General features: G+C 44.2%; 1 protein-coding gene across 6 annotated transcripts in view; it reads left to right on the plus strand.

Annotated features, from left to right (window-relative positions):
* Positions 1 to 17,234, plus strand: part of MYO18B (myosin XVIIIB) — a 397,224-nt gene that overhangs the window by 127,773 nt on the left and 252,217 nt on the right. For all 6 annotated transcript variants that reach the window (XM_078336710.1, XM_054239730.2, XM_054239724.2 and 3 more), the window contains 4 exons: positions 5,932 to 5,997; positions 11,767 to 11,895; positions 13,621 to 13,764; positions 15,836 to 15,925. In XM_078336710.1, the coding sequence (XP_078192836.1) occupies positions 5,932 to 5,997; positions 11,767 to 11,895; positions 13,621 to 13,764; positions 15,836 to 15,925 (429 nt within the window). The remainder of the gene's footprint in view (positions 1 to 5,931; positions 5,998 to 11,766; positions 11,896 to 13,620; positions 13,765 to 15,835; positions 15,926 to 17,234) is intronic.

Genomic DNA, 17,234 nt, shown 5'->3' on the forward strand with positions numbered 1-17,234 from the left:
ACTTTTGTTGAAGACTGGACATCTTAGATGACATATTATGGCAACTCTACATTCTGACCTTTCCTTCATCATTTGGTATTATAACCTGTCTTGACTAAAATTACGGAATCTGTCTTCTCATGGTGTGGGACCACTGGTATCTCTGCCCAATTTGTAAAAAATTGTGTTTTTATTTTAAAGCTGACTTCCCAGAAGTTGCTCCTGTGTCCCCATAGCATAGGGTCAGCAGAGATTGTTATCAAACGTCTTGAATCTTTGAGGCTTTTACATTCTCCTGCTGAATCCATGTGTGGGCTGGGGAGTGTATTCGGCATTCAGGCAGTTGCCAGTTGTGCTTCAGCCTCTCCATTCTCTACATTCTGTTTGGCTGTTCCACATGGCTTCATGTTCAAATGAACAGGGATATGTAGAGAGCCAGGGCCCTCTCCAGTCTCTCCTGTTCTTGTGTTGAGCCTGGAGCCAGGAATATATGGGAACTTATTGAGCCCACTGTGGCTGCCCTATTTCCTGCATCTCCTGTTAAATCTCTGACTTGTTTAAGGTCCAGTGCTTGCCTCAATTAGGACAACAACCTTAGGCTTAGCGGTGCCATTGGCCTTCCTCATTTGTTTCCTGCTAAGATTGCTACTGTTTCTGACAATGCTCCTGGGTGTGGGGTTTTTCCATGCTTTGCTCCATACAGGTGAGCCCCTTCTGGAAACAAAGCTGCTGTTTTTTACAGCTGCCTCCCCCTGGAAGGACTACTGCAGACAGACAGACAGAGAGAGAGAGAGAGAGAGAGAGAGAGAGAGAGAGAGAGAGAAAGAGAGAGAGACAGAGAGACAGAGAGAGAGAGAGCTGGGGTGGGCAGTGAGTGGGAGAACCTTTAATCACTGTTGCCACAAACTCTCACACTTTCTACCTGAGATCCAGTAAGTTTTCTTGCATAAATGCTTCTCAATTTGTTGCATTCCATTGTTCAATTTCCGGAGTATTGAACTTGTGGTTGTTGGGAATTTTATCTATTTTTATCATGCTTTTGGGGAAGGGGAGAGGATTTATTAAACTCCTTCCTCCACCATTCTGGAAACATCTCCCTTACATGCTGCTTATATGACCTCATTAAATCTCCACTGCATCCTGTGGGACAGGTGCAATCACCCCATGTTGTAGGAAGCAAACTGAAGTCCAGAGAGGAGGAGAGGCTTGCCCAGAGTCACACAGCTCGTAAATGGTGGTACTGAACTGGATCCCAGTGTTGGAGGAGGGAGAAAAGATCAGGAGCTGATTCCTTGGGTTCAGACCCCTACTATCACTTCCTAAACATGAGAGCTTTGCCAAGTCATTTCATTGCACTGGGTCTCACTTTCTTTCTCTATAAAATGGGCATGAATTAGTACCTGCTGCAGAGAGTTGAAAACATTTATGAGTTGTGTAAAGCAGTTGGAGCAGGGCTCAGTCTCAAAAACAGACTGAAAACTGTGTTTCCTTGGAACAAAATGGCCACATTTGACTCATGAAAAAGCAGTATTTTATGCTGCAAGAGATAAGTTTCAATTACCTGGGCAATTTCAATACATGGAAGAGCTGATTCCATAAAGACACAGGACAAGGAGGAATTTCTTAATAGTCACCTGGATCCTTGCTGTGTCTTTTTCTACCAAATAGTTGTTGGACAATGATTGTGTCATGTTGAACTAAATGAAATAATTGATATTTGACCTAAACAAATAACAGTTTTGTGTGGTTCAATCTAACTGTAATGTTAATGGGGATAAAAATAACAGCATTTAAGTGCAAAGTAATTTACAAAGTCCTTTTCATATACTTTCAGTTAATCCTCCGAATTGCTGTATGGTCCAGGCAGGGAATATTCTCACCACTTCACAAGTGGGGAAGAGGGTCAGTTGTATAATTTAACGCCGGCGCTTACCCACGCATGCCAGGGTTTGAATCCAAGCTTTGTTATATGTAACATTAAATCAGCAGAGCAGAAGATCTATGTTAGGACTGATGTTCTCGGCTACACAGACACCTGAAGAATGTCTCAGCAAACAAAGAGATGGAGAAGGAGCCTCAGTTATGGTGGGTTGAGCACGTGCTTTGCCAGGGTTTGAAGTGTATCTGAGAAAGGGGATCCTTCATCCATGTTCTACAGCACGGTTCCAAGGTTTTGGCCAAAACAGAGGTGACTATGAAGAGAAACAGCTCCTAACATTTATTGAGTGCTTACTGTATGCCAGGTGCTATGTAAAGTCCTGCACAAGCACAACCTCAGAATTGTCTGAAACAGATCCCCATCTTTCTGAATGGAGTCTGAGGCTCAGAGTAAAGTACTCCCCCAAGGCCACACAGTTTATGGAGTGATAGAACTAAGACCTGAACCCAGATAGAGCTAACTCTGGATCATGATTTTTTCTTTTTCTCCAAAACATCTGCCATAGACTTTACCTCAAAGGTACACTTAGAAAAATTTCACTGGTCATATATTTCATTTTAAAAATCCATTGTCTCTTCAGTCAAATTTTTTATTGTTTCTCTCTTCTTGTGCAGACAGAAAAGGCATTATATTTTGGATGCATTGGTTTTATTCATTTCTACCACCTACAGCTCCCTTGGAACATGTTTGGCTAAAATGTGATAAATGAAACCACTGAAATTTTGGAAGCGTGTCATGGAATGTTCTTCTGGGAGGTCAGAAGATGGGGTTTCCTTCCTGATTGCAGTCTGTGACTAGATTTTTAAGAAGGATTTTTTTTTGGATATCTTAGGAAGTTTTCTGTGATGCCTTTGACCCATGGAATTGAAACTCATTTACTAAATTACTCCAGCCTCATAATACCTTTTGCTTCCTGAGCATTGCAATTACTTTTCTGACAGTTTATTCTTAAAATAGACTTTCTGATTTTCAGTGAATGAAAGACCAATGAGGGGTGGTATGTGGGTGGGGTGGGAGGGAAATTGGCGGGCACAGAGCAACCAGGCACAACCTGGGTTTATCTGAGAGTCCTGATCTCTGGCCGATTATTTCAAAGCCTGCACAACTATTTGACAAGGGGAAGATTCCATTAAATGGCTGGTGATTCGGTCCGTGCTGCATCCAGAAATCTCTTTGAGTAGACTTGTTTCTCCTGTGTGGGGCTGCTTTTCCTCCCTATGGCATCTCTCTGGTTTGGGTGTTCATTCATTCAGTCATCTTATCTATTGAGCTCCTACCGTGTACATGGAACAGTACTATAGTGCAGTACAGGAAACAGGCTCCTCTGACATAAGGCAGGTCAGGCAGGTGAGGTTAACGACCACGTCATTTATTTAGTAAATACTTGTGGGAGCGAGGCAGTCAGCAGCAAGTGCAATGAGAAGCACAGAGCAGGGAGGCTGTCACAGGAGGTCTTAGTGAATTACAAGGCATGCAGTACAGTTTGAGACATAGGTGTGGCCAGAAAGAACTTCATGGGAATCTGCCTCTTCCCTGTGTGCAAACTTGTAATCTTGAAACAAACAAACAAAAAAACCTCCAAAAGCCCTTTGTTTAGTTTTTATTGTGTGTGTGTATTAAAATATATATAAAATAAAAGTTAATCTTTTTTTTAAAATATATTTTTTGTTGTACTTTAGGTTCTGGGGTACACGTACAGATCTTGCAGAATTGTTGCATAGGTACATACATGGCAATGTGGTTTGCTGCCTCCATCCCCCCATCACCTATTTCTGGCATTTCTCCCCATGCTATCCCTCCCAACTTCCCTAGCCCCACTGTCCCTCCTCTAGTCCCCCCCAACAAACCCCAGTGTGTGATGCTCACCTCCCTGTGTCCATGTATTCTCACTGTGCAACACCGATCTATGAGTGAGAACATGCCATGCTTGATTTTCTGTTCTTATGTCAGTTTGCTGAGAATGATGGTTTCCAGATTCATCCAATGTCCTACAAGGGACATGAACTCATTGTTTTTTATGGCTGCATAGTATTCCGTGGTATATATGTGCCACATTTTCCTTGTCCAGTCTATCATCAGTGGGTATTTGGGTTGATTCCAGATCTTTGCTATTGTAAACAGTGCCGCAATGAATATACATGTGTATGTGTCTTTATGATAGAATGATTTATAATCCTTTGGATATATACCCAGTAATGGGATTGCTGGGTCAAATGGAATTCCTATTTCTAGGTCCTTAAGGAATCGCCACACTGTCTTCCACAATGGTTGAACTAATTTACACTCCCACCAACCATGTAAAAGTATTCCTATTTCTCCACATCCTCTCCAGCATCTGTTGTCTCCAGAATTTTTGATGATTGCCATTCTAACTGGTGTGAGATGGTAACTCAATGTGGTTTTGATTTACATCTCTCTAATGACCAGTGATGATGAGCATTTTTTCATATGTTTGTTGGCCTGATACATGTCTTCTTTTGAAAAGTGTCGGTTCATGTCCTTTGCCCACTTTTGAATGGGTTGGTTTGTTTTTTTCCTGTAAATCTGTTTTAGTTCTTTGTAGATTCTGGATATTAGCCCTTTGTCAGATGGAGAGACTGCAAAAATTTTTTCCCATTCTGTTGGTTGCTGGTTCACTCTAATGATACTATTTTAAGCATACAATTCAGTGGCAATATGTATGTTCTCAGTGTGGTGCAACTGTCACCAACATCCATCTCCATAACTCTCTTCCTCTTGCAAAACTGAAACATTATACCCATTAAACAGTAAACCTTCATCACCCCTATCTCCAACCCCTAGCCACCATAATTCTTTATTCTGTCTCTGTTGGGGTCTGACCCACAGACCGCAGCCCAGCAACAGGTGAATGAATGCACTCAGACACAGAAATCCAGTGAAAGAACGGGCTTAGGGGTCTGTGGCCACTCACAGACAGTGGAGGAGAGTGCTGTAAAGAGTTAGCAGCTGTGGCCTCGACTCACTGGCCCTGCTGGCATTTGTTCAGCACACATTAAGTGATGAAGGCTTTGAGTCAACACATTAGAGGGTAATTTTCCTGGTCGACCTCCTCCAGAGAGAGCCATCTGGCCTGGCCCTGTGAAGGATTAAAGGTTAGTGTTAGGACCACATGAGTAAACAAGTTATTTAGACAAACTCCCCCACATTCCCTTGTTATTTGCTTTTCTTTATTAACTCAAGGTGAAGAGGATTAGGCTGCCTTCAGCCAAACTTTTTACTGAGGCTGCACAACACCCCCAGCCTTCTAAGAAGGTTCGTGACTATTTTCTATAATTTTACAATCTCTCCTACCATCCTGATTGAACCTCCACATGTCTCCATGAATTTGGCTACTGTGAATACCTCATATAAGTGGAATCATGCAGTACTTGTCCTTTTGTGACTGACTTATTTGGCTTGGAATAATGTCCTTAAGGTTCACCCATGTTATAGCATGTGTCAGAATTTCCTCTCTTCTTAAGGCTGAATAATATTTCACTGTATGGATAGACCACATAGTGTTTATCCATTCATCTGTCAATGGACATTTGGGTTGTTTCCACCTTTTGGGTATTGTAAATAATGCTTTTATGAACATAAATATATAAATATCTCTTTAATTGAAATCCCTGATTTCAATTCTTTTTGGTACATACACACAAGTGGAAGGGCCAGATCATCTGGTAATTTTATGTTTAGTTATTTGAGGAACTTCTGTACTGTTTTTGCTAATAGGTGCATCCTTCATTTCATTTTGTATCTTTGGTTTCCGCTCTGTAAAATAGGAGGATGAAATAAATTGGTGTGTATGTGTGAAGGTAGAGTGGATGGTACACAGTAGGTGCTCAGCATCTGCACCTTCCTGTGTGAGGTGGGGCTCTGTTAGCCAAAGCTCACAGACTTGTGGTATCATTCTCCGTCCTGGTGCATCAGCCATTCAGCCAGCTTGATGTTCCCCTTCAGGATTCTCCTACCTTCTATGTTCTCTAACTTCTCTCTTCTTTTCTCCCCAGGCTGTGGAGGAGCTCCTGGAGACCTTGGATCTGGAAAAGAAGGCAGTGGCTCTGGGGCACAGCCAAGTGAGTAGAGCTGCTTTCTTACAACAGTCTGCCCATCACATCAGGGACCCAGAGATGACCTGATTCTTGTCCTACCTTAATTGTCCATTATCTCTGTATGTCTCCTTTTTCCAGACTGAAAGCAGAGCTAATGATTTTCTGCCCTGCCTATCTTGCAAAATCATGAAGATAAAATGTCATAATATGGGTTGAAATCGCACTGGGAAATATTTATTGGAGGGTTCCCTCCTGGGGACCCCAAGTGGTCTGGAAGAATTCGCATTTTGGTTCTCAATATAACCTTCTGAGCCTCAGAAAGAGCTGCCATAAAACTGTGGAAGAATCACTCACCTTCACTCATAGCCTTTTAACTTCTACTTTGCAACCAGCTGTAACCCAGCTGTAGTCATAGCTGATGAGCAGCAGTAAGGGAGAAAGAAGGGGCTTGACAAGAAAGCCTGTGATTATTCAAGTTGACAGAAATAGCTTTTCCCAAACTGGTGTTCAGCCAGAAACTCTTCCAAATATGCTTAAATGTTTAGAGCAGATTTTCACACTTCCCTGATATGCTTATCTATGCTGTAAGTTTTCAAGGAGGGAAACATGGTATTTAGGGATTCTCAAACTATTTGACTGTGGAACCCCCAGCCTTTTGTTTGTGTGGAATACCCATTACCTACTTCTGGAACTAGTGATCCATGGATTACAGTTTGGGAAGTGGGGCACAGAGATTGTAAACCCAAGGACCAAGGAGCAAGGGCAGGGGAAGGGTACACAGTTTACAAATACAAACTGGAGGCCAGGTATGGTTCATGCCTGTAATTCCAGCACTTGGGGAAGCTGAGGTGGGCAAATTACCTGAGGTCAGGAGTTCAAGACCAGCCTGACCAACATGGTGAAACCCCTGTCTCTACTAAAAATACAAAAACTAATGGGGCATGGTGGCATGTGCCCGTAATCCCAGCTACTTGAGAGGCTGAGGCAGTAGAATTGCTTGAACCCAGGAGGTGAAGGTTGCAGTGAGCCGAGATCTCACCATTGCTCTCCATCCAGCCTGGGCAATAAAGTGAGACTCTGACACACACACACACACACACACACACACACACACACACACACACGTAGTAAAGAAAAGAAAAACAAACTGGAGAGGAACAGACCAAAAGAAAGACTACGTCACACATCTCCCCACCAAGTTACCTACTGGTTGATTAATACCATCCAATAAACCTTTGTCAATTGCCTTCCACCTCCAGGGAGCTCTGTGAGGTGCTGGGAGGGTGTCCTGCTTTCCAGGAGCCCACCAGGGTGGCATTACTGGCTGTTTGTACTTCATGGAACCTTCCCTATCATATTGTGCATCACTGAGAGTGGTGGTCCTTTCCTCAGGGAGCTCACAATCATCTGCAGTGGCTCCCACCCCTCAGCTCACCCTAAACAGGCCAGTGTCTCCCCCCTGGCCTCTTGGTCCTGCTAAGGTATTGGTGGAAGCTATTATTCTGTTGTGATCTCAAGATAATTTCTCCTGATGGGAGTTGCAGCATCTCAGTCTTTGCAGACTTTTTCAATAGAGAGAATAAACCTGTCAGTTACTGAACTCCCGTGCAAGTCAGGTACTATGCCAGACAACTTCACGTTTTGTTTTTTGTTCTTCATTCACAGTCTTCTGTGAGATGTCAAGTGTGTTTCTGCTTTACAGATGAGGAGGCTGTGCCTCTGGGAAATAGGTCTCTTTTCAAGGTCCTGTCTGTAGCCAAGGGTTCAGACTCCATGCAAATCTGCATTGTTCCAAATCCATTCCAGGGTTTTTTCAGTACTCTCTGCAATGAATGGAAGTACAGTCATGTGTGGTTTAACAATAGGGATACATTCTGAGAAGTGAGTCATTAGGCAATCTCTTCATTGTGGGAACATCACAGAGTGTACTCGCACAAATGCAGATGGAATAGCCTACCATACACCTGGGTTAGACGGCATAGCCTATGGCTCCTAGGCTACAAACCTGTACAGCACATGACTGCACTGAATACTGTAGGCAGTTGTAACACAATGGTAAGGATCTGAGTATTGAAACAGAAAAAAGTAGAGTAGAAACATGGTATTATAATGCTATGGGATCACTGCTGTACATGCATCTATTATTGACCAAAACGTCATTGTGTGGTGCATGACTGTACGTCACATACTCTTTACACATAGGTCTTTATGGTCCTGAATCTGGGGAACTGTTCTTCAGCACCAAGAACTTCATCCTTCTAGATCAGCAGTTCTCAAAGTACGGGCCCTGGACCAGCAGCATCAGCATCACCGAGAGCTGGCTAGAAGCACATACTCAGGCTCTACCCCAGACCTCGTAAATCAGAAACTCTGGAGGGGGGCAGGGCTGGCAATCTGTATAACGAGCCCTCTAGGTGATTCCGGTGCACTCTCAAGTCTGAGAACCACTGATCTAAGTAATGACTCAGTTATGTCATAAATATGAAAATCAGTGCCTATGGTCCTCGCAGCTCTTGCAGAAGACGAAAGAAAGCAGTCCTTTCACACAATAATAAAACACGGTTATTATTAATACTTGGTATTAGCTAAGAAACTGTCAAGAGCAAATCAAGGCCAATGTGTCCTTTTGGAGGCCAGGCTGGGGGATAGACTGAGACCTTGAGGGGCAGGTGTAGCATCTTATGCATTGCAGGATTGGCACGTAATACTTGAGAAGGCTGTGAAGCTCAGAGGAAAAGAGAATTGGCTGACCCAGTCCACACCCGGGCTCCACCACTTCCTAACTGTGTGAATCTTCAGTGACTGGTTTAACATCTCCGAGCCTCAGTTATCTCATCTGTAAAATGGAGCCATTACTTTCTACCTCCCAAGATGGCTGTGGGGATCCACAAAGTGTCATTTAACAGGCGGTGGCTGTCACTATTTGCTGAACACGTTTGTCAGTGGGGCAAGAGGCTTATATCAAACAGGATAACATTTTAATGTTTAAGGAATTAAACTCCTCTAATCTGTAAAGCGACTAAGAGGAGAGGAGCTAATTCCTCGGCAGTACCAGATATGGGAGCTGTCGCTCTTGTCAGATTTTAGCACTTTTAGAGGAGAAACAGTTTGCATTGTCGGGGCCCCCGTGGATTCCTTAAAGGTGGGGCTCTGGGGATGTTACACTCTGTTTGCATCCGATAAGCTGCTGGACCCATGAAAAGCAAATAATTTAGATATTTCTTCGTGAGTTTTCAGCCTCTGGTGCCTTATCGAGGCTTGTGCTGCAGGCCACGGCATTTGGGGAAAAGGTGCGATTCCACATGCAGTCGGCCTTCTGGTCGGCAGTATGCTCTTAAAAGGCCAAACAAACAAAAAAAAAAAAAATAGAAAGACAGAGGGAGAAATTGAGATAAGATTCTGCACAGGCTTATTGCCATGCTGTGTGTGGTTGTTTCCAATTATCTTTTTAATGAGAGCTTCATAATCAATAGCGGTGTTGGCAGCACTGCCATCCATTGTCATATACGAACTGGTGCTGTCATCACTTTGATCATTGATTTTTTTTTTTTAATAGCAGCTTTTGGGACTCACTAGCTTGTGAAATGAATACAGTCGTTATTGAGGCAATCTGATAGGTAATGAGCCAATCGTGTCTTTATTTCAATGAGACTAATGGTCTTGGTGGCCCTGTCTGATAGGAAGTGTTCTGCAGAGCCAAGGAGGCTGAGGAAAAGAGTTAGTACAGACTGGGTGTCCTAATTTTTATTTTCCCATTGAGAAAAGGTGTAGCGCAGGCTGGTCGGAGATGAGTGGTCTCCATTACGAAAAATAGGTTTAGGGTAATGGAGAATTGATTGGGACCCTTTGTTCTACCTGGAATCCAATTGCAATTGAACCTCATACTTCAGGTGCTAGTATCATAATGAATGAGAAAAGGAAGGCTTGTGTTGACGGACATTGAGCACGGGTGCAGGAAATAAGCCCGAGGTTCTGGGCTTAGGTCTCAGCTTTGCTGGCAACTGATTATGTAAATTTGAGTCAATTTCATAACCTACCTGAGCCAATAGATTCCTCATAGGGCCATTCTGAGTATTAAAAAGATACCTAGGAGAAAGCCCTTTGGGAAATGTAGATGTGTACAAATGTTAATTCTATTCAGTGATAATTGTAGTCTTGTCTGAAGTCAGGTAGAGGGAAATAAATCCTGGCATTGTCACTTGCTAGTAGAGGATTGTGGGCAAATGCCTTTTTTTTTTTTTTTTAAAAAGCCTTAGTTGCTTCCTCCATAAAATAAGAGAATCATAATAACACCATCTAGGAGTAGGCCATGCATGTCAAATGTCATGTCAAATGTTGGTCTGTATTAATTGATAATGTCATCAGTTAATATAGAGTTATCCATATAGTTATTAATATAGAGTTATCGGGCATAGTGGCTCACACCTGTAATCTCAGCACTTTGGGAGACGTAGGCTGGCGGTTCACCTGAGGTCAGGAGTTCGAGACTAGCCTGGCCAACATGGTGAAACCCATCTCTACTAAAATAAAAATTAGCCAGGTATGGTGGCACACACCTGTAGTCCCAGCTATTCAGTAGGCTGAGGCAGGAGAATCTCTTGAATCTGGGAGGTGGAGGTTTTAGTGAGCCGAGATTGTGCCGTTGTACTCCAGACTGGGTGACAGTCAAAAAAAAAAAAAAGTCTGTCTCCAGATAACCCCCTTTGGGATTATAAACCACATGTGACAAAGAAACACATGGGACTCTTTTTAGAAATAAGCAGCGTAAGGGCATCAGAAAAGTGACTCCTTCCCCTGCCACTGACTCCAATCCCACCATAAGAGCATTTTTCCTTTGCCTCTGGGAAGGTGAGAAAACAGCCACAGCAAACCAGAGCTACCCTTCCGCATCGGCAGGAGCAGGCCTGGCCCAGAAGCGTCAGGTTCTTGCAGAAAAGCATTTAACTCAAACCTCCAGGACTCTCTGCCTTAATCTTTCGCTGACAGTCAATCCTGGGGTCCCCGCTTCCTCATTCCTGTTCCCTGCAGTCTATTAGAAGGTGGCTCTGTGGGGTGCTGGGGAGGCATTGATCAGAGTGCTGCAGAGGCCATCATCCATTATTGATGAGTTGCGGCCTGGAAATCATGTACCGAGAGCTGTTTTCTGCTAGATACCTTGGCACCTCTGTGGGTGGCAGCAGCTCAGCCCTATCCTCACCAGACCTAGAGGGCTGCCATCCCTTCCCTCACATTCTCTGCCCCTCCTTACAAGGCTGGACTGAGATGTTTCTAAGCCACTGCTTTGTTCAAATTGCTGGTGGGGCTTATCAAAATATTCACATTCCCAAGCCTGGTCCTAAACCCGCAATCCAACCTTTCCTGGGGCCTGGGAATCTTCATGTACTACACTTTCCAGGTGATGATTGTGCCCAGAACAGTTCAGGCAAGTCCATCCTAACAGTGGTTCTCCAAGGAATGTGCACAGGAATCCCCTGGGAATCGTGTGAAAGTGAAGGTTCTGATTCAGCAGGTCTGGAATGTAGAGTGTGAGATTTTGCATTTCCAGGAAGCACCCAGGTGGTGCCCATGCTGCTGGTGTGTGGACCACGCTGAGTATCCAGGGCCTAGAGGAAGGGAGAGAGGAGCCATCAGCAGACAAAGTGCTTTGATAATTTAGACTCCCCATCCCCTGCCCACTTAAAGGGCAGCTGCCAACAAATACTGCAGGTGGATGCAAGAGAAGTGGGGTCTGAGTTGTAAGCACCGACAGCCTTCTTCAGCAGAGGACTCACCTGAGACCTTCCCTCTCCCCAGGTTTTTCTCAAAGCAGGTGTGATCTCTAGGCTTGAGAAGCAGCGAGAGAAGCTGGTCTCTCCGAGCATCGTGCTCTTCCAGGCGGCTTGCAAGGGTTTTCTGTCTCGCCGGGAATTCAAGAAGCTGAAGGTACGACATGCTGTTTATGTGCAGGGTCTGATCCAACGGGTCTGGGGTGGGCCTAGGGTCTGTCTGTCCCTCAGGATGATGCCGGTGCAGCTGGTCCAAGAACCCAATTTGAGCAGTGAGACTTTAAGTGAGGCTTTGCAAGATATTCTGTTTCTGGGACATTGACATGAAATTATCCATGAGGTCAGCCTTGCAGTAGGTAGCCATGTGGTTGTCCAAGCCCTCTGGGGCCGATTCGTGATTTCAACCTGTCTTGCTTCTAGAAGAACTCACTTTCACAGGTCAGCAGACAGGGCGTCACCAGGGCCCAACCACTAAGGTTTTGGGGACCGAAGGCCAAATTGAGCTGGAAGCACTGACCCATCTAGGGTCACTGTCTTCAGAGATCTCTGGAGACCCAATTTCCACTCTGTTGCTGTACAATAGAGAGAAAACAATGTGGCTCTGGGAACAAATACGTGTTCGAATTCCACCTCTACCTCTTAGTACCTGGGTGAAGGTGAGATAAAATGATGTGCGCTTAATACAGTACATGGCACATAGTAATTGCTCAATAAACTCTAGCTGCTCTTACCTTAGAATTGTATTCTTAATTACTACTACTGGAATGGATTCTTGTTATATGTGCCTCCAGTTTATGTGAACTTATAAACTACTTGGCAAAGAGAGAGAAACGATGAGACCGTGATAATGAACATATCGTGGGCAACCCCGCAGGCCTTCTGCACTAAGTAGCTCATATCTTGGAAAGAATAGAATAGAGTTTTGGAGTCTGGGCTCTGTAGCCAGACTGCAAGGGTTCAAACCTGCTCTTGCACTGAGAAGCTGGGTGACACTGGGCATGTGTCTTTACCTCTCTGACCCTCACTTTCCCCATCTGTAAATACATAAAATAATACCATCTTCCTAGGACTAGAGTAAGAACCGAGCTGAGGTTTGTGAGACACTCAGGGCAATGCCTGGCACGTAGGAAGCTCAATGTCTGCTGCCAAGAATCAGCTACTGCGATGGTGATGAGGGAAAAGCATCTCTTGGCCTGTCTGCCAGTCAGTGCTGTTCTGGTTTCCCCCAGTGATAAGAATGAAGTGAGTCAGTGCTTCTCAAAGTGTGGTCCCAGACCAGCAGCATCAGCATCACCTGGGGATTTGCTGGAAATGCACATTTCCAGGCTCCATCCTGCACTGGCTGAATCAGGACCTTTGTGGGTGAAGTCCAGCAATCTGGGGTTTTACATTCAAGTTTAACATTCACGCACATTCAAGTTTGAGAAGCATGGAATTACTGTTTAAATACTCTGAAAATTCTCTCCCTTCAATGTAAGCTAATAACATAATCTTGGACGTTGTTATTTGTGGGCAATTTTAGAGATTTTTCAGTGACAGTTTTTGCCTCGCATGATGACCTTTAACCCTAATCTCCATAAAAGATGTGACCTACCATATATTCTTCTACTCTTTGTCCTATTACCATTATTATTTGGCCATTCAAGACTAAATTATGGCATAATGTTTGATGCAGGGAGCCTGACGTATCAAAAGGACTACAAGAAAGGAAGCCTGTGTGTGTGTGTGTGTGTGTGTGTGTGTGTGTTAAGGTATCCAGTCCCTTCCACCAGGAAGTAAGCCCATTTCCTCCAGCCCCTTTGCTCCCCTCTGCTTCCTCTCCTTCCTCTGTTCTCACCTGGGTTGGGAAGGACCCTCCAGCCTTTGTTCTCTTCCCCTGCAGATTCGCCGACTGGCTGCACAGTGCATCCAGAAGAATGTGGCCGTGTTCCTCTCAGTCAAGGACTGGCCATGGTGGCAGCTCCTGGGATCTCTCCGGCCCCTCCTTAGTGCCACCATTGGAAATGAGCAGCTCCGAGCCAAGGAGGTCAGTTTATGCAGCAGGCAGAGTTCTGGGTGGCTACTCCCCACGCCCCCTCGTCTTGCTTGCATTGAGGACCCTGTGTCCCTGTTCCTGAACATTCTTGATCTAAGAGCGCCCAGCCCAACAGCCTTGAGGCTCCTTCCAAATGTTCCTCTGCCTTCATCAACACAGACAATCCTCCTTCCCATGCCCAGCTCCTCTCTAGGCTGTGCGTGGTTAGAGATGCTATCACCACCCTGGGGGTTTATGAACACTTGCTACTTAACCCAGAAAAGCTCAATGGGCAGAGTCTTTGAGTCCCTTATTTTTTTATTCTGCTTTAGGTTCTGGGGCACATGTGCAGACATGCAGGATTGTTGCATAGGTGCATATATGGGAAGGTGGTTTGCTGCCTCCATCCCACCCCCGCATCACATATATCTGTCATTTGAACAATGAGAACGTGTGGACACAGAGAAGGGAGTCCTTTATTTTTTTTATTTCTCAGGCAACACTCTCTCTATCATTCTTCCCTGTTGTCACCTATCTTTTATAACCATTTCAATTGGTTTATGCTTTTTGTTATTTTGCAAAAATTGGTAAATACACACACGTACATTTAGTTCTTATCTTTCTTACATTAAAATATAATCTTTTATATGCTCTTCTTCAGCTTGTGTTTTTCACTGAAAATGCATTCTGAAAATCTTGGCGTTTCCATTTTTGTGGAGTTCTTCCTTGTTCTCTTTTCACGGCTGCATAGCGCTCTTCTGTGTGTTCCGTAGCTCATTCCACCAGCCTGCTGTGGGTGGGCAGTGAAGCAGCTTCTGAATGGTGCTGAGCCACAGGCAGAAAGGCAATCCATGGAGGATGAGGTGCTGAGCACAGTCCACACTGGGCATGCTCAGTCTCAGGCAAAGCAATAGTCTCATTCTGATGATTTGCGTGCAGCCCTAGGCTGGGCTGGGCTGGACCAGACTTGCATGAACAGAGACATTGAAATTTGGAATTGATGAAACAAAAAGTCTCTTGTTGGAACCCAGCACATGGGTATCTTCACGGATGCCAGCTGAATTACTTACTCCATTCCCCAAACACTCTTTTTTTTAAAAAAACTTTCTTTTTTTTATAATTTTTTATTCATTTATTTATTTAGTTTTGAGATGGAGTTTCACTCTTGTTACCCAGGCTGGAGTGCAATGGTGCGATCTTGGCTCACCACAACCTCCGCCTCCTGGGTTCAGGCAATTCTCCTGCCTCAGCCTCCTGAGTAGCTGGGATTACAGGCACACGCCACCATGCCCAGCTAATTTTTTGTATTTTCAGTAGAGACGGGGTTTCACCATGTTGACTAGGATGGTCTCGATCTGTTGACCTCGTGATCCACCCGCCTCGGCCTCCCAAAGTGCTGGGATTACAGGCTTGAGCCACCGCGCCTGGCCCTTTTAAAAAAACTTTCATCTTTAATTTACAAAAACGAATTGTACATACTTATGGGGTGCAATGTGATGTTTTGATGTATGTTTACAGTACGAAATGATTAAGCAAGGCTGATTAACAAATCCATCACTTCATTTATCATTTTTGAGTGTGTGCGTGTGGTGAAAACACTTAAAACCCACTTTTTTTTTTTGGAGACAGAGTCTCACTCTGTTCTCCAGGCTGGAGTGCAGTGGCGAGATCTCGGCTGACTGCAACCTCCGCCTCCTGGGTTCAAGCGACTCTCCTGCCTCATCATCCTGAGTAGCTGGGACTGCAGGTGTGTCCCACCACACCCAGCTAATTTTTTGTATTTTCAGTAGAGACCGTGTTAGCCAGGATGGTCTCAATCTCCTGATCTTATAATCTGCCCTCCTCGGCCTCCCAAAATGCTGGGATTACAGGTGTGAGCCACCACACCGGGCCAAAATCTACTTTTTAAAAGCAATTTTGAAATATGCAGTGCATTACTATTTATTAGAGTCACCATTCTGTGCAATTGATCGCTAAGGTTTATTCCTTCTAAGTGAAACTTAGTGGCCTTTGCTCACTTGTAACACAGGTGGAACTTAATCTCTGGTCTGGAATGGTTTCATTAAGGTGTTTGTTTTCGTAGGAGGAGCTTACAACGCTGAGACGGAAGCTAGAAAAATCAGAGAAGTTGCGGAATGAACTCCGGCAGAACACAGATACACTAGAAAGCAAGGTATCCCCGTCCTTCCTCTTGGGTCCTTGGGGCGGCGGTCTTCGTGTATGTGAGATCTGTTTAAGAATGAGAACGATGATATGTCTGAAAGTGTGCTAATTGCATTACAAGCACCCCAGAATTACCTGTGAGGCACATGCTGTTATTGAACTCATTTTACAGTGGAGGCAATTGAGGCCCTGGGATATTAAGTATCTTCCTGGGGGGTTGCACAACCAGGAAGTGTAACTGAGATTCAAACCCATATCACGTGGTTCCAAAGGGAAGAATTTCTGAAGTAATAGACAAAAGCACAAATCGTAGGAAAACATGATAAATTTGACTTTATTAAAATAATGAACTTCAGTTTATCAGAGCAGAAAATGAAGATACATTACTTACTTAGAGTAGAAATTTGCAAACTGGAAAAGAGTATCCAGAATATGTAAAGAGCTTCCCTAAATCAACTGGAAGAAGGAAAACACTCCAATAAGAACAGAAAAAAAATACGGGCCAGTAATGCGAATGGGCAGTTCCCAAGGAAGCGGATCTTGTTTCAAGAGTTCAAGTTTTCAGGAATTCAAATGGCCAATAAACTCCTGAAAAGACACGCAACCTAATTAGCAATTAGGAAATGCAAATTAACACCTTAATAGGTACTGTTTCACACATCAGACTGGAAAAATCGAAGAGTGTGATGTAGCCAAGTGTTGGCAAGGACCTGCAGCAGTGAGAATTCTTATTTACTGCTGGTGGGATCATAAATGGATCTCATCACTCTTAAGCAATTTGGCATTATCTGTGAAAGTTGAACCTGTCCATGCCCTGTGGCTGGCAGTTCCACCTGTAGGTTATTTATTCTAGAGAATCTTATCCGTGAACACATGAAAATACAAGAAGTTCATAGCAACAGCGTTTGCCATGTTGAAGGAACGTAAACACAGGAAAGTCAACACTCAAATGGGAGTTTATTAATAGAATAGGTGGATATGTTTTGTGACGTTAAAAACTGGAGGTCCCAAGAGTGAAAATGAATGAAGAGACAGGCAAAACTGTGGCTCACTGGCCAAATTCGGTGCACCACCCGCTCTTTGTAACGTTTTATTGGAACACAGCCACGCTCACTCCTTGTGTAGTCTATGGCTGCTTTCATGCTGCAGTGGCGGGGCTGAGTAGTTGCAACTGGAAACTACTCTCTGGATCTTTACAGAAAACATTTCCTGATCCTTAAACTAGAAATGTGTATCAACATGGGTTGCCCTCACAAACATAGTGCCAGAGGAAAATGATTCTGTTACAGAAGAATACTCGATTGATTAGGGGCATATCC

Source organism: Callithrix jacchus, chromosome 1 (assembly GCF_049354715.1).
Source record: "Callithrix jacchus isolate 240 chromosome 1, calJac240_pri, whole genome shotgun sequence".
Lineage (NCBI taxonomy): Eukaryota > Metazoa > Chordata > Mammalia > Primates > Cebidae > Callithrix > Callithrix jacchus.